At 45.1% G+C, this 21,200-nt stretch overlaps 1 protein-coding gene across 5 annotated transcripts in view; it reads right to left on the bottom strand.

Annotated features, from left to right (window-relative positions):
* STK32B (serine/threonine kinase 32B) overlaps positions 1–21,200 on the bottom strand; it is a 445,681-nt gene that overhangs the window by 324,461 nt on the left and 100,020 nt on the right. For all 5 annotated transcript variants that reach the window (XM_016951222.4, XM_024356003.3, XM_016951221.4 and 2 more), the window contains exon 3: positions 3,384–3,535. In XM_016951222.4, the coding sequence (XP_016806711.1) occupies positions 3,384–3,535 (152 nt within the window). The remainder of the gene's footprint in view (positions 1–3,383; positions 3,536–21,200) is intronic.

Here is a 21,200-nt window from a genome sequence, read left to right as displayed (position 1 = left end):
GAAAAAACTACTTTAAAGTTCATATGGAACCCAAACAGAGCCCGCATTGCCAAGTCAATCCTAAGCCAAAAGAACAAAGCTGGAGGCATCATGCTACCTGACTTCAAACTATACTACAAGGCTACAGTAACCAAAACAGCATGGTACTGGTACCAAAACAGAGATATAGACCAATGGAACAGAACAGAGCCCTCAGAAATAATGCTGCATATCTACAACTATCTGATCTTTGACAAACCTGAGAAAAACAAGCAATGGGGAAAGGATTCCCTATTTAATAAATGGTGCTGGGAAAACTGGCTAGCCATATGGAGAAAGCTGAAACTGGACCCCTTCCTTACACCTTATACAAAAATTAATACAAGATGGATTAAAGACTTACATGTTAGACCTAAAACCATAAAAACCCTAGAAGAAAACCTAGGCAATACCATTCAGGACATAGGCATGGGCAAGGACTTCATGTTTAAAACACCAAAAGCAATGGCAACAAAAGCCAAAATTGACAAATGGGATCTCATTAAACTAAAGAGCTTCTGCACAGCAAAAGAAACCACCATCAGAGTGAACAGGCAACCTACAAAATGGGAGAAAATTTTTGCAACCTACTCATCTGACAAAGGGCTAATATCCAGAATCTACAATGAACTCAAACACATTTACAAGAAAAAAACAAACAACCCCATCAAAAAGTGGGCAAAGGATATGAACAGACACTTCTCAAAAGAAGACATTTATGCAGCCAAAAAACACATGAAAAAATGCTCATCATCACTGGCCATCAGAGAAATACAAATCAAAACCACAATGAGATACCATCTCACACCAGTTAGAATGGAGATCATTAAAAAGTCAGGAAACAACAGGTGCTGGAGAGGATGTGGAGAAATAGGAACACTTTTACACTGTTGGTGGGACTGTAAACTAGTTCAACCATTGTGGAAGACAGTGTGGTGATTCCTCAGGGATCTAGAACTAGAAATACCATTTGACCCAGCCATCCCATTACTGGGTATATACCCAAAGGACTATAAATCATGCTGCTATAAAGACACATGCACACGTATGTTTATTGCGGCACTGTTCACAATAGCAAAGACTTGGAACCAACCGAAATGTCCAACAATGATAGACTGGATTAAGAAAATGTGGCTCATATATACCATGGAATACTATGCAGCCATAAAAAATGATGAGTTCATGTCCTTTGTAGGGACATGGATGAAGCTGGAAACCATCATTCTCAGCAAACTATCACGAGGCCAAAAAACCAAACACTGCATGTTCTCACTCACAGGTGGGAATTGAACAATGAGAACACATGGACACAGGAAGGGGAACATCACACTCCAGAGACTGTTGTGGGGTGGGGGGACGGGGGAGCGATAGCATTAGGAGATATACCTAATGTTAAATGACGAGTTAATGGGTGCAGCACACCAACAAGTCACATGTATACATATGTAACAAACCTGCACGTTGTGCACATGTACCCTAGAACTTAAAAGTATAATAATAATAAAAAATAAAAAATAAAAAAAAAGGTGCCTAAGTAAAGGCTGCTCCAACACATTCCTCTCCTTTAACATACATCACATAAGCTCCACTAGGCATCTGATCTTCTTAGTCCACCTTAAGGAGTCCCACCTGAAAAACTTCAGGTTCAGAGATAATCATCTCAGCAGTATTTACATTGGCAAAATAATTAGAAACAGCCCAAGTAACCTACATGACAGAATGAAGGTTCGATTAGATGGCTTATTGTGCTTTTCCTTAGTGGAATATTATGTAGCCATTAAAAATGATTTACAAAGAGTTTGCAGTAACAAGGAGGTAGTGCTCCCGCCAGATATTAATTCAGAAAACGGAATACAAAATTTCTCTGAATGTTTATATATCAATAACACATACAGTTATATGTCATTGATATGAAAAAAAATACAAGAAAAGGAGTATAAAAATAATTACACACCAAAATTTAATCTGAGCCTGAAGAGCTTCTGGGTAATTATTGTTTTCTGACGTATTTTATTTTCTATATTTTGCCAAGAACACATATTGCTGTTCGGATTAAAGATTTACTTTAGAAAATTCCCTTGCATAGCAATCAAAACACGACGGGGTTTATTTCTCCCAATCAAAGTGTTTAGATCACTGCACAGAGACACGAAGAACTCTCGGTGGATACTGAGACTCCAGCAGACAAGGTTTGGTTTGGGTTTTCTCCATGGCAATGCCCACGTCTGTGGCACCTGGCACGCACACCTTGATTTTCTCAGATGGGACAATCTGTGTTCCTCTTTGTTCTCCTATCATCCAATGTTCAAAGTGCTTCTAAGTGTGCAGGGGAACTGAAATCAGTGGTGGTCAAGTATGCGCAAAGTTAGACTTACCCCTCCAGGATGGCCATCCCAACTCTTAAGGTCAGTGGGTCAACTGATCCGCTGAATGAAATGGTCAGAATTTGTCTCCTAAAGGGGCCTTTCCTCCCTCTCCCCTTCAACACAATCCAGCTTAGGAAACATTTGCTAAGTCCCTCCAATGTGTCAGATACTGTGTTAGACTCCCCAGAAACAAGCAATTTCTGTGTGAGGACAGATAAGTAACCCAATAACCTGGGTTCACTGTGATAAAGATGGCATTAGTTCAAACACAGGAGAAGACTGAGGTCGCGAGGGGCACTCAGCTGGCCTGTGGGTCTTCAAGGGCTCTTAACCTAAGGGTTTCCTAAGCTGGGTGCCAGGAACGCACAGGTGTTGGTTAGGGGACACTGGAGAAGGGGACGTGAGTGTTTTAGGAAGATATTTCACACGCAAAAGCACAGAGGCAGGGAACCACCAACAGGATGTGTTTCTAGGATGCAAATTTAAAGTGAAGATAATAGCCAAGGACGGGTTGGAGTGAAAGTTCTGAAACATGGGTGATGGCAGGTTTTGGGGGCAGGATAGAGAATTCCGAATTTGGTACGTCCGTGATGGGCAGCCATCTGTACTGAAGTAGAATACTGGTTCCCAGTTGCCCTTCCTGCCATCAGCTGTATGGCTGTGACTTTCTGAAACACTGAGCTCCCCACTCCCTTTAGTAGCCTATCTTCGGCATTCTCTTATAACGTTCCACATTATCTTCTCAAATACACAAAACACTTCTCCATTTATTTTCAACTCTGATTCATCAGATAAGAGGACAGAATTAAAATGAAAATGAAACATACGCCTATAGACTTCATCAGAAAATGTACTCTACAAAATACTTAAGAATAACTGAACCCAGAAAATTTCATCCCTTTCCCTTTACAATGCGGAAGAGTCCCTCTAGCAGAGGCGAATTTGCATTTGGCTCCCCACAGAGGAACCCACAGGAGCCCTGGATGGAGCCACACTCACCACAGATTGACCAGGAAGGGGTGCTCCAGCCCTTGCATGATCTGCAGCTCCCGGAAGACATTCCGAACCTCATCCCTCTCGATGCACTTCTGCTTGTTCATGTACTTCATTGCATACATTTTCTTAGTGTCTCGCTTCTGCACGATGCATACCTGAGCGACAGCCAAAGGAGAGAACGGTCAGGCCAACAATCGAAAAGGGAGACAAAGGAGAAAAGTCACCCCGCACTGCATTTTTACTTCTGGATTCACGTCCCTGTTCTTAAAATCTGCTAGTGGAGCAGCTCTGCTAAATTAGGCACAACCTCTCTGCATCTGCAGAATAGAGGAGTTGGACCGGATTCATCCATTTATTAAACATTGACATGAGCATTGGCCATGTACTAAGTGTTGAAAGAGGAGATGCAAACACAGAAGATGGAAGAAGCAGGCCTGCCCTCAAGGAGCTCACAGCCCATGAGGAAAATAGATAAAAGCAAAAAGCACCAGTGACTATAACCCTGAGATGTGTGGCGTGCACGAGTGTCACAGACTCCGTCTGTGCACACCTGAATCTCCTCACCTTTCCCACTTCTGCACCCACCTGCCTGACTTCCATCCACCAGTCCTCCATTTCTCTCCCTGAGGACTCTCTTTTGCCAGTAGGGCCCACTTTGCTGCCCATGTAGCAGACCAGCCAAACCAGGGAATTAATGTCCTCAGAGCAACATTCGATCCACGACTGTTAGAAACTGGAGTATCAGTACCCCCACTCCCTTGCCCGTCACCTGGGATGAGGCTGAGGCCAGTGTCTACACTGGCTCCCGCAGTTCCTAAGTTTGCCCTGGAGTATCAGTACCCCCACTCCCTTGCCCGTCACCTGGGATGAGGCTGAGGCCGTGTTTACACTGGCTCCCGCAGTTCCTAAGTTTGCCCTGGAGTATCAGTACCCCCACTCCCTTGCCCGTCACCTGGGATGAGGCTGAGGCCAGTGTCTACACTGGCTCCCGCAGTTCCTAAGTTTGCCCTGGAGTATCAGTACCCCCACTCCCTTGCCCGTCACCTGGGATGAGGCTGAGGCCAGTGTTTACACTGGCTCCCGCAGTTCCTAAGTTTGCCCTGGAGTATCAGTACCCCCACTCCCTTGCCCGTCACCTGGGATGAGGCTGAGGCCAGTGTCTACACTGGCTCCCGCAGTTCCTAAGTTTGCCCTGGAGTATCAGTACCCCCACTCCCTTGCCCGTCACCTGGGATGAGGCTGAGGCCAGTGTTTACACTGGCTCCCGCAGTTCCTAAGTTTGCCCTGGAGTATCAGTACCCCCACTCCCTTGCCCGTCACCTGGGATGAGGCTGAGGCCAGTGTCTACACTGGCTCCCGCAGTTCCTAAGTTTGCCCGGCCCCACGGTGGGGTAACAAGCTTAACAGCACACCCTTTCCTGGCTCTCTTCCTTCCTACTCTTCCCTGTGTTCTTTCTGCCTCTCCCATGCCTTGTCCTCAAATCTTTGCCTTGGAGCCTGATTCTGGGGAAACCCAAACTCAGGCACATGGGTTCTGGGGGAGCACAGGAGAAGCTGGGGACAGCTATGATGACAGTGGTCCTGTATTGAGCACTTTACTGCAGGTCAGACACTGAGCAAATCATCTCCTTGATCATCTCACTGAATCCCTATAAGAACCTTATGGATAAAGCATGAGGGAGCTGTAGCCCCAAGTGTACTAATTAACTTGTTCAGAGTTCAACAAACCACCAAGTGGCAGGGTGGGGGTTCAAATCCATGAGGCCTGGACTTTTGAGTGACTGCCTTACCTGGGGGCAGTTGGGGGCAAGGTGGGAGGATGGGAGCTGTCAGAGAAGGCTCTCCGCAGGATCAAAACCAGGGGGCAAGCTCTAAAGGATGGGAAGATGGTAAGGGTGAAGGAAGAGGCTTTGAGGGAAAGGGAATCCTGTAACGGAGGGTGTGGAGCCGAGGAGACACAGCAAGCACGGCAGGAAAAGTGAGCAGGGCTGGCATGCACATGTGGCATGGACAGTTAGCAAGAATTGTATGAGCTAGTCTTCCCAACACCCCGAGGAGGGACTGTATTGGTTCCTTGGACAGTTAGCAAGGATTGTATGAGCTAGTCTCCCCAACACCCCGAGGAGGGACTGTATTGATTCCTTGGACGGTTAGCAAGGATTGTATGGGCTAATCTTCCCAACACCTGGATAAGGGATTGTGTGGGTTCCTCAGGTTGCTATAACAGTACCTCAAACTGGGGGATTTAAACAACAGAAATTTATTGGCTCATAGTTCTGAGGGCTGGGAGTCCAAAACCTAGGTGTCTTCAGAGCCCCCTCTGAAGGCTCCTGGGGGGATCCTCCTCTGCCTCTTCCAGAGTTGGGCAGCCCCAGCAACCCCTGTTGCCCTTAGCTTGCAGCTGCAGCTCTTCCGTCCTAGCCTCTGTTGTCACATGGCATCCTCCCCTACGTCTCTGTGTCATTCATCTTCTTATAAGGACACCAGTCAGAGTAGACTTAGGGCCCACTCTCATCTAGTATGACTTCATCTTAACTAATTACACTTAAAATGATGCCATTTCCAAAGAAGGCCACATTCTGAGGTTCCAGGAGGAGTTGAATTTGGAGGGGGTGGGACACCATTCCATCAAGGACAATGACTTTTACTATCCCCGCTTTACAGAGAGAGGAAAGGGAGGCCTAGAAAGGTTTTAGTGCTTTCTCGAGGCTCAACTCAAACCCAGGCTCTCTGCCTCCCCAGCTGTCACTTTTCACCCACAGTGTGGCCTTCCTGAGAAATGGGACACGCCGCCAATAACACTATTGGCCTGAGGACCAAGCGAAGGAACTCGGGGTTTTCTCCTGGCATCACAGCCGCTCTTCTGTTAGAAATTGGACCCCACTCAGCTCTGACACGTTGCAAATCTATTCAAGGCAGATACAGGACGATGGCAGAAGCCTGATTTCCGACTCCAGCTTTGGTTCTTTGTGCCTCTCTTGGCCTCAGTCTCAGCATATGTCTAAACTGAGTCAGCAAAACCCACCCGGCACCACTGGGGTGAAACCAAACAGGACCAGGAAGTGGGAGTGCCAGGTGGCACTGAGGGACGATAAATGTCAACTGCATCTCAATGTATTAGATAGCACGTTTCATGAAATCTCCAAAAAGATGTTTTTTCCACAGAGTAAAATTTACGGCATGAGGTCGAAGGCCCACAGAACACACATTTCCAGTAGTGAACGTGAGAATATAAAATGCAAGGAGGCAAAGGTATGATGTGCAAACGTACCTCAGGGGTCCCGGCTTTGTGGGAATCCAAGCAAAGACTTCTGGAGGCCCGGGCACCAGGCCCTGAGACCCATGTCTGAAGCCAGACATGTCGTGGGAGGATAATCCCACTAATTAGAGTTTGTCATCTCTCTCACTTCTCATTCGCCTTCTCAGAAGAGACAGCAGGCACTGCCTCTGCGGGGCTGGGACCTGGCTGTCAGCTGGCTGCATCGCTGTGAAAAGCTTAGGCTGGGAGAGAGTCTGTGTAGCGTCCCCGGGGCTGCGTCCCTTCAGATAAAGACATCCATGGCGCTTCTGGGTTTCAAGGGACAGCTCTCACCTCAGCTCAGAGACATTTTAAGAATTGGAAGAGACTCTCCAAAATTAAATTAAAACTGGCTTTCAAAGGAGAACTCATGATTTCAATAGAGCTTGGAAGTTTGACTTTTCAATTCAAGCAAAAGCAGGCGGTTGATACAGGATATTGGATGCAGCCTGGAAGTTTTGATTTGCAAATAAGAGAGGCCAAGGATCAGGGGTCTTGGCCAGCTTGATGCAGAGACCTGAGTGTGGCTGGGATCCATTCATCATCTGGGCCTTGACTACCTCCTGGGTAAATTCAGGGCTAAGACCTCATGCTATCTAAGGCACCTCAGAAAAATTCTGTTTCTCAGGAACACAGAGCAAAGAGAGCTAGACCAGGAGTCAGGAAAACTGGGCTGTGGGCCTAGCCCTCTTGCAGACTATGAGTGGGGCTGTGCACAAACCTCAGCCCCTCTGGACTTGCTTCCTCACTGACCAAGAAGGGTTGGTAACAACAGCTTAATTAACCTGACCAGGAGATAGAGGCTAAAAAAGAAAAAAACAAAAAACAAAAAAGAGCTAAGCTAAATTTAATGCACTGAGTGGAGACAAGTGGGTCTCCAACGGGTGGGTCTTCCAGGGAGTCACAGAGTCACAGAGAGTTTGAGCTCAGGGGCTACTCCTGAGCAGGGCTTAAATTCCAGCTCTTTGCTGTGTGACCATAGGCAAGTCGCCCACCCTCTCTGAGCCTCATTCTGCTCATCGGAGATCCTGCTGTTCACCCTGTGATAATACAGTGTGAAGCTAGCAGCCTGCAACCTGGAAAAGGGCCCACTCCAGAATCTGACCATGCTGCCACCTTAATGTGGGACTCGCAGCCTCTAGAACTGGGAGAAATAAATCTTTGTTTTTTAAGACACCCAGTCTGTGGCATGTGTGACAGCAGCCCAGGCAGACTAAGACAGTGCCCTTATTTGGATAAGGGTCTTTGCAGATGTAATTAAGTTAAGGATCTCAGGATGAGATCAACCTGGATTAGGACAGGCCCAAATCAAATGACAAGCGTCCTTATAAGAGAAGAGAAGGGGAGGAGACACATCCAGGCGGAAGGCTATGTGAGGACGGATGCAGAGGTTGGAGTGATGAATCTACAAGCCAAGGAATGCCGAGGCTGGCCAGCAGCACCAGAAGCTGGGTGATGGCATGGGACAGACCCACCTTCAGAGCCTCTAGAAGGAACCTACCCTGCCCACAGCTGGATTCAAGACTTCCGGCCTTCAAAACTGTAAGATAATAAATTTCCACTGTTTTAAGCTACCTGGTTTAGGAAGCTATCACAATCTATAAGGGTCCACCACTGCCACCCACCAGTGGCTAAATAACCTGGCCAAACACTCTGTAGTCCTCAGTTTCCTCTACTGTGAAATGGGTCTACAGAACCAGCCCTACCAGGTCCACAGTCAGGTCTCCGTGGGACAGAGTGGGAAGAGCCAGCCATAGCATGTGGCCCATGTGGAGGAGCAGGAAACACAGGCTGGTGGAGTGAGGGGTAGAATGATGCCTGGACCCAAACCCTGAGCCTCTGGCAAAGTGTCCTCTCTCCATGGGTCCCTGTAACTACAGTGATTTCTGGTATTTTAAGGTTTAGTGTTTGGAATTTCAGAAATAGGGAGAGTTTACTGATAGCCTCCAAACTGGCTACCCCACCTCTGCTCTGGTCTCTGCAGATATCTTTTTGCCTGGTGAGAATGTCTGAAAAATCAAAGACTTAAAGCCTGCAAGGGCATTCTTTTGCCTTCAGAAAATGTTCGAGGTCAAGGTCTTGGCATTCAAAGACCTTGTCCCCTCCAACATCTCTCTCTCTCTCTCACACACACACACACACACACACACACACACACACACACACAGCCTTCACTCTATCTCAAACTCTTTAGAATTTCTTTGAAGAGTTTCTCTATCACCAACCTCTCCTGCCCTTGTTACCTCCTTCCCTGACCTACTGCCACCCAATTTACATCTTTCAGAAACTTCCCTTTAATCCTTGAAGCTGTATGTGGTGCCCTTCCCACTGAGCTGCCATAAATCCCGTTTCTACTGTAAGGCTTGACACACTGTATTATAAATCCCCGTTTTTATCTGGCAGTCAGACTCCAAGCACCCTGCAGACAGAGGCCATGCCAAATCAGTTCCTGTTCAGGGGCTCACAAATGCGAAAGTGTCACCTTCACTCATGACTCTCCACATTAGCATATTTCACTTACTCTGCCTGGAACACCTTCCCTGCAAGCCTTCTCCTGCCCCACTCCTTGCCCGCTACTGCCTGACCTCAATGCTTCCCTGTCCCTGACCTTCAAGTCTGAATCCTCAAAGCAGCTGAATTTCATACATGCTGGGTCTTATCGTGTCCCACATGGCCCAGAGCAGGTCAGTGGTCCTCAGTGATTCCATGTGTACAGTATAGGAAGAGGCTTCCGTTCTTCCCTGCTCAAAATCCCATGACAACCATGTGATTGAGGGATCTGCTGAAACTGATGTAGCATTTTGGCCTCACAAGCTCACAACAGGTGTTCTAGAAGGAAGCTGAACACTTGTCACCAACAGCAAACTCTATCCAGGTCCTGGGAACCTTCAACTTCAAAATAGAAGAGCTAGGTCTCAAGTGGCACCTCGCCTAAGTTTGGGGTCCTTGGCAGGGCTGCTCAGAGCCTTTTTCCACAGGAAATCACAGTTAATGAGGTGACAGCAAGCAATCTGGCCAAAGCCACCCAAGCTGCTACTGAAAGGCGAGCACCCAATTAACATTCCTCATTAGTCTAATTCAATTAGGACCTGATGTCATCATTATTAATTACAACTTAATGGGACAAATAAATAAATGCTAGCTAGCACGGATTTCAGCTGATTAGCTGTAAGAAAGGCATCCCAAATACACTGAGCATCAGAAATTTGGGAATGGATCCTGAGTCAGTGGAGAAGGCGGCTGGAGCATACTGAGAACTGGCAACACACCTGCACGCGGTGGTCACAGTCCTGACTTTACAGTATATTCGGGGCGCTGACAATGCCGATTCTGCAGCACACCCAAAGCTCTAGGAGGCCCTGGGATTTTGTATTTTTTTAGATGTATTCCAGGGAAGGCTTAAGTACAGCCAGAGTTGAGAATGATTTCACTGCCCTCTTCAAGAAAGTCCTTGTTCGCTGTCTTCACAGTGTCCTTTATGGTCAGGACTCTAATCGCTGGTTAGCAGCTCAGGCAACCCAGGCTCCAGGAAGACAGAGGAGTACAGAACAGAGAGGCTAGAGCTGTGCTGGAACCTCAGGACTATGGGGTGCCAAGTCTCGAGGATCCTTTCATAGTGAGCCTGGGCTGTCCTCTTCTCATCTTGCTTACTGGGCAGCTGCGGGTCTGACTCTACCCCATCAACGGGACCTGAGGCAGACACTGGGCTAGTTCTTCTCTGTGCTGCCCATCTCTACCATCCCCCAGCTTGAGAAGCACTCAGCAAATACTGTTGAATGAATAAACAGCTATAGTGTGACATTAAAAGATGCTGGTTATGCTTGCAGGGGCAAGATTCTGGGAAATGACCGGTTTGGGGGGGGTGGGGGTAGGGGGGAGAAAAACAGGATTAAATAAGGTTACTAAAGAGATGATCAAGCTGGCTACTAAATTGCTCAAATAATTCACTGAAAGAAGACTATCTTTGGCAGATGAAGCTTTTTACTACTCAACATGCATTCTCCCCTTTTCTCCTTTATAGCAGGACCATTTACTTCAAGAAAGCAATGTGATCCGTTCTATACACACTTACAGACAGCAACAGCCACAGTTCTAGCCAAGGAGATGTTAGTTTGCTAGAGGTTTCTAGGGGAAGTCTTGTGTTCTGTACAAAAGAGAATAATTACAGATGGTTTCACCTTTTTCTCTTCTCCAGCTTTCTTCCTGTCCTTCCTACCTTGAACACGGATGTAATGTCTGGAACAGCAGCAGCCCCTTGTGACCAGGAGGCCAAGAAAGTCTCAGAGATGCTGAATCTCCTATCATGGAGCCACCTGCCTTCAGATTTCTTGTTATGTGAGAAAAATAAGCCCCTCTTTGTTTAAGCCACCATGAGGCAGGTTTTTTGTCCCTTGCTACTGAGTCCACCACAACTGATACACAAATTATGACTTTTCACAGCACATAAATCCCATGTGGGCTCTGATCAATGGTGGTCTCATTGAAGGGATCAAAAGTTGGTCTCAAGAAAAATACTTACTTGGATGAATATTTCACTCAATAAACATGTATTAGGTGCGTGCCATGGGCCTGGTACCATGTCAGCCATGAGGACATCACTCTCCCCTGGGAACCCGAGGTATAATGGGATAATCAGACAATATGTAGGAGTAAAGGCCAAAGTCCTTCATTGTGGATCCCCAGGCCCTAAGTGGGCTGGCCTCAGTTCCCCTCCTACTCCCCACAGCGACCTCTGCTCCTTCCCTGTACCCACCATGCTGTTCTCAGGCATCCACAGGTCTTGGGCCCTTGCCTCCTTCAGGCTGTGCTCACAGGTCATGTTACCAACTAAGCCAACTCTGACCTCCCTGTGTGAAGGGGCAAAGCCGTCCCCAGCACCCCAGCACCCCAGCCTCTCTCTCTGCTGTGCTCCCATCACAGGACATGCTTCCTGCTTCGTGCATCCATTGTCCACTTCCCCTACTGAGTTGTGAACCCCATGACAACAGGGATTTTTCTCCTACGTTCACTGCATCATCCTCAGTGTCTGGCACATAGCAGGCACCTAGCTGATAACTGTGGCTGAATGAATGAATGAGTCATCACTATTTAGAAAACACATGGGAGAGGTGAGCACATGGGACTAAGGGACCCCAGAAGGGGGATCCTAAACCAGATACGGGATTTGGGAAAGGCAACCTGGAAAAGGTAGCACCTGAACCTTAGCACAGTCACCAAGGGTTGGTCTCATGAGGACAGAGATGTGGGGAGGGGGAGAAGGGAGGGGGTTACCAGGAGAGGGCACAGCCTCTGTGGAAGTTCAGAGAGATGAGACATGCCGTGGCACGTGTTGACACATTGGTAGTTTTCTCAACTTCCTCATCTGTACAATGGGGATAAGAGTGGTATTTGCCTTAATGGGCAGTTATAAAGGCTCCATGGTAAGCACTGAGTATGCTGTTCATTATGGATGTGTGATCAGCATCCATCTCTCCTCTGAAGAGCACAGGACATTGTGGAGATGTGCAAAGTGGCCCAAGAAGGGCCTCAGGAACGGGATCATGGTTGTCTGGTGTGATGGTTAGTTTTCTGTGTCAACTGGGCTGCACCATGGTGCCCAGACATGTGGTCAAACATTCTGAATGTGTCTGTGCGGGTGTTTTGGGGTGAGGTTGATATTAAATTGGTGGACTTTGAAGACAGGATTGCCCTCTGTAATATGGATGGACTTCCTCCAACCTGTTGAAGGCCTGAATGAAGTAAAAGACTGACTTCCCAGGAGAGGAAGGGTTTCTGCGGCAGACGCCCTTCAGAGTTGATCTGCAGCTCAGCTCCTTCCTGCGTCTCCAGCCTGACTGTTCATCCTAAAGATTTGCATTTGGCAGCTTCCATAATCATCTAATCAATGAAATCAATCAAACTCCAATAACATATATATATTCATATATATTCATATATATTTATATTCATATATATTCATATATATATTTATATATATTCATATATATATTTATATATTCATATATATTCATATATATTTATATATATTCATATATATATTTATATATTCATATATATTCATATATATTTATATATATTCATATATATTCATATATATTTATATATGAATATATATTCATATATATATTCATATATATTCATATATATTTATATATGTATATATATTCATATATATTCATATATATATTCATATATATATTCATATATATATTCATATATATATTCATATATATATTCATATATATATTCATATATATATTCATATATATATTCATATATATGTGTGTGTATATATATATAGTTACACCCCATTGGTTCTGTTTCACTAGAGAACCTCGAGTAAAACATCTGGTAATGAGCCAGCCAGGATCAGAATTCAGTACCTCAGTTCAACTTCCTACCAGCCTAGGGAGCCACTGTAGCCACCAGTACTGGCATTTGGCATTTCTCCGTAGTCCCTTAAAGAGTGAGCACACAAAGCTCAAACAGCTTGTTACTTGATTCCAAAATATGTTTCCTCAGTCAGCGTACACAGAGAGACTGCACCATGGGGCACCCCCTTGGTAAGCACAGCTCTACGGTGTCCCAGCCATGCTCCAGCCAAGCAGGCCTGCCCATGGGGAGCTGAGAAGCAGTGTCCTCCTGCCCCTTGTCAGTGAGTTCCAGCCCGTGTTGGCCAAAGCTTGCTGGAATTCACTTGCAACATTGTACAGCTGATGTCACTGAGATGAGATGACAGAGGTGAGTGATGGGGTAGGTGACAGATGGCTTGAATGACATGTTTAAAGGGTTGGTGCCATGGGCTAAGCTGTATGTCCCCCAAATTCATATGCTGCAGTCCTAACCCCTAGCACCTCAGGATGCAACTGTATTTGGACATGGAGGCTTTAAAGAGGTAATTAAGGTAAAATGAGGTCTTTGGGTGGGCCCCAATCCAGTATGACTGTGTCTTGTAAGAAGAGGGATCGGGACAGAGACACACACAGAGGGATGACCATGTGAGGATGCAGGGAGAAGATGGCATCTACAAGCCAAGGAAAGCGGCCTCGGAAGAAGCCAACCCCGCCAATTCCTTGACTCGGACTTCAGCCTCCGAACTGTGAAAATCAGTTTTGTTGTTCAGCCCCCCTCACTCTGCAGTGCTTTGTTGTGGCAGCTCAAGCAGACTAACACTGTTGACTTTTGTTGTGAGAGCACTGGGGAGCTGTTTTAAAAGAGGATCCTAAGTATACAATTACAAATGAATGAATAAAGAAAGGAATAAACAAACAACGTGGAGAATTTGCCTTCGGGGTGGGGAGCTCTTTCTGGAAGCAGGTGGAGGGGAACAAAGAGAGGTGATGGTGTGCTTTAAGAATAAGTGAATGCCCCTGCTCACCCACACTGAAGGACATCACAGTGTCAGGAAACTTCACAGCAAGGCAGGGCACAGGGACCCCAGGACCAGCGCTGTGCCACTGGCCCCCTTGGTGCCCTCAGGGTAAAGGGAGCTGGGAAACACTCTGTAGATGGGCAAAGGCCTGAGAACACTTGGCTGCTGGATGGAAGGAGACGTCATTATGAGAAGATGCTGAGAAGTACAGATGAGTAATGAGGTCCACCAAGCTGGTCAGTAATGGATCATCTACTCTGGCCGACGCTTGCAAGCCATTCGTGAGTGAGCCTGCATTTCCTGTGATATTTAGCTCCTAATAAAGTGATCCCCAGGAGCTGACACATTCCTCCAAAGTATGCCTCAAGCCAAACACAACCTAATTAATATGAAATGAATAAATATTTCATTAAAAAGAAATGGATTCCAACCTTCATGAAGATGTCTGCACGAACAATGAAGGCTTCTAGTAAATGTATCATTGTTAAGAATTCCAAAGATGATTCCTACATAGGAATAGCAGCTAACGTGAGGCTCAGAGAAGTTAGGCAACTTGACCAGTGTCATGTGGCTGGGCCAGAATTCCAACTCGGCTCTGTCAACCTTTGCAGTCAAAACTGTTTAACTAATAAGCTCTAAGCTAATTAACTCATTCAGTTCCCTACAAAGAGCAACCACACATTCTAAGTCCTCGCTTGTGGCAGACACAGTGCTGGGCACTGGAGATACCCAGCCTGCTACATGCTCCACTGCTAACTCTGTTCCTGCCTCAGGACCTTTGCATCTGGTGCTCTTTTGGTCTGTGATGACCTTTTCCCCAGATCCCCACGTGGCCCATTTCTTTCTCAGCAGTTGGGTCTTAGCTCAAATTTCTCCTCTCGGAGAGGCTGTCTCTGTTGCCCTCACCCCCACTGAAGCAGTCCCACCCTTGCAGGTCACTGCACTACACATTTTCTACAGAGTAGCTATCATCAATGGAAATCATCATACTTATTGTTTATATGTCAGTCTGCTTCTTCTACTGAACTGTCAGTTCTTCAGTGTCAGGAACCTTGTTCAGCTTTTTTTTTTTTTTTTTTTTTTTTACATCCTCACAGGTAGCTAGAATAAGACCAGGGCAGAGCAGTGATCCGTGAACATTAACTGTTGAACTCAGTATCCTGCCAGGCATTCCAGCATGCTCCCATTATCTTAGAGACCCAGTACCTTGAAAGATAAAGATTCTAAAAGAATACATTTTTAAAGAAAACCCTGATAAGCCAAATGCTTTTGAACATTGAAACTTACAAACATATATCTAAAATCGAATTCCTGCTTAATTCCCAAATGGATTTGTTACAGTCTGGGCACTAAATTGGTTAGTCTGCTATTAATCAAATCTTTTTTTTTTTCACACTCTGAATTCACATGCAGCTGTGAGAGCCTGGAAAGAGGCTTTCCTCATTCTCATGTGGAATGAGACAAGTAATAATATGCTTGGGTCTGGAAATGATCATCATTGCATAATAAGGCGGTATGGAGTCTGGAATTATCATTTGTGCAACTCTTGCTCAAGTTTATCCAGAATCTTCCTTTGAGGGGCATAAAGAGCTATTATCATATAACACTGTGCCATTTTCTGCCATTTTATGTGCAGACTGCCTCCAGCTATCCCATGAATTTTAATTAACTCCATGTTTACTTCACTTTGACCCTGCAGCTCTTCAAGCAGAGGGCCCACGTGCCAATCCAAGAAGACACTTTTGAAGCTCACTCCTCAGAGTCCTCCCAAAGGTATCCTCCTCCTTCCCTCAGAAATAACGAAGCCCTGCTGACTACAGAGTTAACTCAAAGTGGAGCACTTCACCGTGGACGCTCCTGCTGGCTCAGCCATCAAAGGGGTCAAGAGGAGCCAATGGAGAGTGAAGAGTAGGGGCTGGACGAGGGCGAGCGGAAATAGAGGAGTGTCTGTGAGAAGTAAATTTGCATGCAGAGGAGTGGGAGAAACTCACCTCTGCGTGCTAACCCTGAGTCAATCAATATAAACCATGTGTCAAAATCATAAACCATGTGTCAAAACCAATCATGTTGATTGGTTAATTGTTAAGTTCTTCATTCATTTATATTTATTTATTTATATAATATTCATTCATTTATATTATATATGTTATCTGTATCATAGATCAATGTATGTGTATATGCTATATGTGTAAGTGTATGTACATATAGACCACTTTAGTGGTGTATGCATATGTGTATATGTATACACATATACATATGAGTGTGTATATGTATATGTGTATACATATACATATGAGTGTATATATGTATATGCATATACATGTATGTGTATCTATGAATATGTGTACTGTATGTGTTTTGTGGTGGATCTATAGGTATATGTACATATATACTGTTTAGTGGGTATATATATTATGTAGAGAGGTATATATGTATATGCATATCTATGTATATGTATATGCATGTGTACATATTGCTTAGACACTGTGTATATATGTGAACTGTTTAGTGGATATATTAGTCTGTTCTCACACTGCTATAAAGATACTACCTGAGACTGGGTAATTTATAAAGAAAAGAGGTTAAATTGACTCACAGTTCCGTTTGGCCAGGGAGGCCTCAGGAAACTTACAATCATGGCGAAAGATGAAGGGAAAGCAGGCACCTTCTTCACAAGGCAGGAGGAGAAAGAGAGCAAGGAAGTGCCACACCTTAAAACCATCAGCTCTCGTGAGAATTCACTATCATGAGAACAGCATGGGGGAAACCGCCCCCAGGAACCAGTCACCTCCCACCAGGCCCCTCCCTTGACAGGTAGGGATTACAATTCGAGATGAGATTTGGGTAGGGACACAGAGCCAAACCATATCAGTGGGTATGCCTAATGTATATGCATACACATATGTGTGTCTCTATAAACTGCATGATAGGTAGGTATATGTACATATATGTGCATGTGTGTGTGTGTGTGCATGTATACTGCTTAGCAGGAACTAGGGATAAAACAGGGAACAAGAGGAAACATTGCTGCCCTCAAAGAGCTTATGTTCTGGTGCATGAGACCCATAACCAAGAAGACATCTGAATAAACACATAATAGAATCACAGGTAGTTTATAGGTGCTATAAAGAAAAGGGGAAGAGAAGGGCAAGGAAATATGGAAGGTTGAGGTGGAGACGAAGAGGGTGGGCATTCTGGGAAGGTGCCACAGAGTGGACATCTCAGCAGAGCCCTGTATGCTATAAGTGAGCCTTGCAAACACCTGGGGGAAAGGTGACTGAGGTGGAGAGAAGAGCAAGTGTGAAGGTTCTGAGGTAGAAATAACTCCAGTGTGGTCAAGAGACTTGAAGAACGCGTGGAACAGAATAAGCAGGAAGACAGAGAGGATAGAAAGCAGAGTCAGAAAAACAGGCACAGGCCAGACTGCATGACCTTGTGGCCTGGCATGGAGGGACTGGCACATATCCCGAGTGGGAGGGAGGCAGCAACCAAGCAAGCTAATTCATGATTTGCGCACATCCCTGGCTGCTGTCTAGACCAAGACTTGCTGTCCTCTTCCCTCTCTCACCCGAGCACTCACTAAGCCAGCACTTACTGAGCCCTTACCACATGTTGGGCACCAAGCTAAGTGCGGATGGGCATGACCAGGTCCCAGCCCCTTGGGAATCTCAGTCACATGGAGAAGGCAGATCAGCAGCCCGGAAGCCATGCCTGGCGCTGCTGTGCGAGAGAGATGGTGAGGATGACACTAGGAGCACCAGACACAGGAAGGTCCTCAGTCCCAGGTCTTCTCCCTGGCATGTTCCTCCATGTGGATACCCAGATCCTTCTAGAACCCACCAAGCCAAGTAAAATCCTAGCCATGCTGGCTTCAAGAAGACATGGAAACCAGTCAAGCTCCGTGGTTCACGCCTGTAATCCCAGCACTTTGGGAGGCTGAGGCTGGTGGATCACCTGAGGTCAGGAGTTCAAGACAAGCCTGACCAACATGGTAAAACGCCATCTCTACTAAAAATACAAAATTAACCGGGCCTGGTGGCACATGCCTCTAATCTCAGCTACTTGGGAGGCTGAGGCAGCAGAATCGCTTGAACCCAGGAGGGAGAGGTGGCAGTGAGCCAAGATCGTGCCATTGCACTCCAGCCTGGGCAACAAGAGCGAAACTCTGTCATGAAAAAAAAAAAAAAGACATGGAAGGCATTTGAAAAAGGCCATCCAGCCATAGATTAGTAGGACTCTCAAATTCCATTATTATTCATGCTTATTCTTTCATCAATAACATACTGTCTCAATCATTGTAGGTTCACAGTACATCTTGATACTGGGTAATATACCTCTACAACTTTGATCTTGTTTTACAAAATTGTTTTAGCTCTTCTAGATCCTTTACTTTCCATATAAATTTTAGAATCTAGTATTGATAACTACAAAAAATCTTCTGTGACTTTGATTACAGAATCAAAATCAAATCTGTATATAAGTTTGCAGAGAATTGCCATCTTAATAAAAATAAATATTCCAAAGCATAAACATAGTTTTGTATATTGACTTTGTATTCTTCAAGCTTGCTATACTCATATTTTCATTCTAGTAGACATTTTGTAGTTTCTTTGATGTTTTCCATGTAGAAAAAACATAAGTCTGTGAATAGAGACAGTTCTGTTTATTCATAGTAAATCTGTATGATTTTATTTTCTTATTGTAATAGCTAGGACATTTGTTGATGCGTATAGGTGTGGCAAGAGTCATATCTTTGCCTTGTTTCTACTTTGGAAAAGCATTTAATCTTTCAGCATTATATAAAATGTTTTTGTATGTTTTTGGTAAATGCTTTTTATCAGGTCGAGAGAGTTCCTTCTAGGCCCTACTTTCTTTAGAGCTTTTTTTTCCACCAATGAATGTTGAAGTTTACCAAATTAAAAAAAAAAAAAGGAAAGAAAAAGGCCATCCACACGCCAGGTACCATGCTGAGGGCTGAACATTGTTTGCCCCCTTATTCTCACATAAGAACCTAAAGTCCATTATCCATTATAATCATTACTTTTTCTCAGAAGACAAAAGGGAGGGTTGCAGGAGCCACATGATTGGTCCAAGTTTCCATGACTGGAAGAAGCAGGCTCTGACCCAGAGCCAGACCTCCCCAATCTGGAAGCCTGTACCCTTTCCTCTATGCCCTGTTGCATCCAAAACCAAATGTCTGTCATTGGACACTGATGGACATTTTCCTCCTGACCCCACTTGTTTCCAGCAGATGTGCCTGTGATAGAAGCCAGTTTCAACGTCACTTCTGTATCTGGGAGGGACATTTGAAAATAAAACAGGCTGTGCATGGCAGTGGGGTCCTCTCCAGGATGCGGATTCATCATTTGTAAAACGGGGATAATAACATCCATCATACTGGGCTATTAGTGGGACAAGGTAGACAATGGGTCTCCAGTTGCCAGGACCATCATTGTTAGTTTCTGATTAGTCAGGACTCTTTAGGTGGCAAATACTGGAAGCCCAACATGATCTCACCAAGCAGAAAACAATGTTAGTTTCTATAGCTGGTAAGGACAGTGGGTAACTCATGGGAATAGGAAAATAAGAAGGTGGCAGTGCTGCTGTGTCCACCCAGGTCCCTCTCATCACATCCACACACCTCAGGCTTACTATGACACCTGCAATGGCCTGCAAAGAGCAAGCCAAAGGTGCAGGACAGGCAATGCTGCACGGGCAGCCCTCCACTGTCACTGAATGAGAACTGCGTATCCACGCATTAGCTTTTCATCTACAGCCACCAGACACACACTCTGCACTGTCTCCTGACATCCTCCATGGAAGTAGGCTCCAGAAGCCCACCGGGGTGAGTGGCTTGATCAGAAACCCTTTATTGGCTGCCTTCCTTTCTCTGTCTCACTCCTCCTGTCTCACAAATATTTCCTGGGATCATCTTCAAATAAACAGTTTGCACTAAATTCTCTCTCTCAAAATCAACTTCTGGAGGAATCCAAGTGAGAACAGTTATCAACAGAGCCAGGACCAGGGTGAGGCTACTGATGTGTCCAGGTTGCAAAATACAAGGAAGCAAGTGTCAAGCCTGCATCTGCAAAATTTTAGAAAGCAAGGCACATGTTTAACTCAGTTGCCTCACCTTAATCTCAAGCTTCACCAACAAAACGCCATCTCTTCACCCACCTCGTATATCTGTTTCTGATTCTTTGCTTTAAGCTTCATTCTTTTCTTCTACAGATAAACCTGCACTTCATCAATTGCTGACGAAAATGACCAAAAAAATGCAGACCTGTTTTCTTACAGTGCATGATAACCGAGAGCAAGTTTTTCACCTCTGATTCCACAGAATGTTTCTGAATGGTTGGACTTGGATCACACGGCCACACCTTGGACCAGACACTATGTCTGGCTGAATATGGTCCATGTGGCTGGCACAGGCACATCATATGATCATCTCAAGTGAATTGGGGACCACAGTGACATGAGGAGGGGGCGGTGTTCTCCAAGGGGAAGGAATGTCATTCTAATAAGAAAAAGGGATCCAAAAGCATGCTGGAGAGTCAAAAACAGTAGCCCCTCCAGTGTACTATGGTTCTCCATTCCCTTTCCATTTTACAGATGAGAACACTAAGCTGCAGAGAAGTTAATTTACTTTCCTAGGTATCCACCACTAACATATATTAGCATCAGCCTGACTCCAAAATCTAAATTGTTTCCACTGGTTATATAGAAATTAATCTGGTGTGCCTCAACTGTCCCAGAATTTAGTCATAAAATGGTTATTTTAAATGTGAGTAAATTATTGCTAAAACTCAATGGATTGCCAGCAGTTGTTTACTTTGGTGCTACACTAGGAGGCACAACTTCTTCCAGCATGACAGCGAAAAGATTTCTGTGAATTCACCTGTGTTCTTTCCTGATAACCAAGGCTATTATCATAGTTTAACAATGAAATGTCTTTCTGGAAAGCTCTTAATAAATGTCAGATATCAAAACTGCCAAAGGCAGACAGCAAAGCCAAAATATTCATTCAATATTAGGAGGATGGTTTTCTTCATCTTATGCCAGCCTCCCTCCACCTTAACTTTAATAATAGTCATGTCGACTTCACCTGCATTTATTATGAAAGGCAGTGATTATTTAGCATTTTGACCTG

The sequence above is a fragment of the Pan troglodytes genome, chromosome 3, assembly GCF_028858775.2.
Source record: "Pan troglodytes isolate AG18354 chromosome 3, NHGRI_mPanTro3-v2.0_pri, whole genome shotgun sequence".
Classification (NCBI taxonomy): domain Eukaryota; kingdom Metazoa; phylum Chordata; class Mammalia; order Primates; family Hominidae; genus Pan; species Pan troglodytes.
The sequence above is the reverse complement of the archived record's forward strand: the minus strand, read 5'-3'. Positions and strand labels throughout refer to the sequence as shown.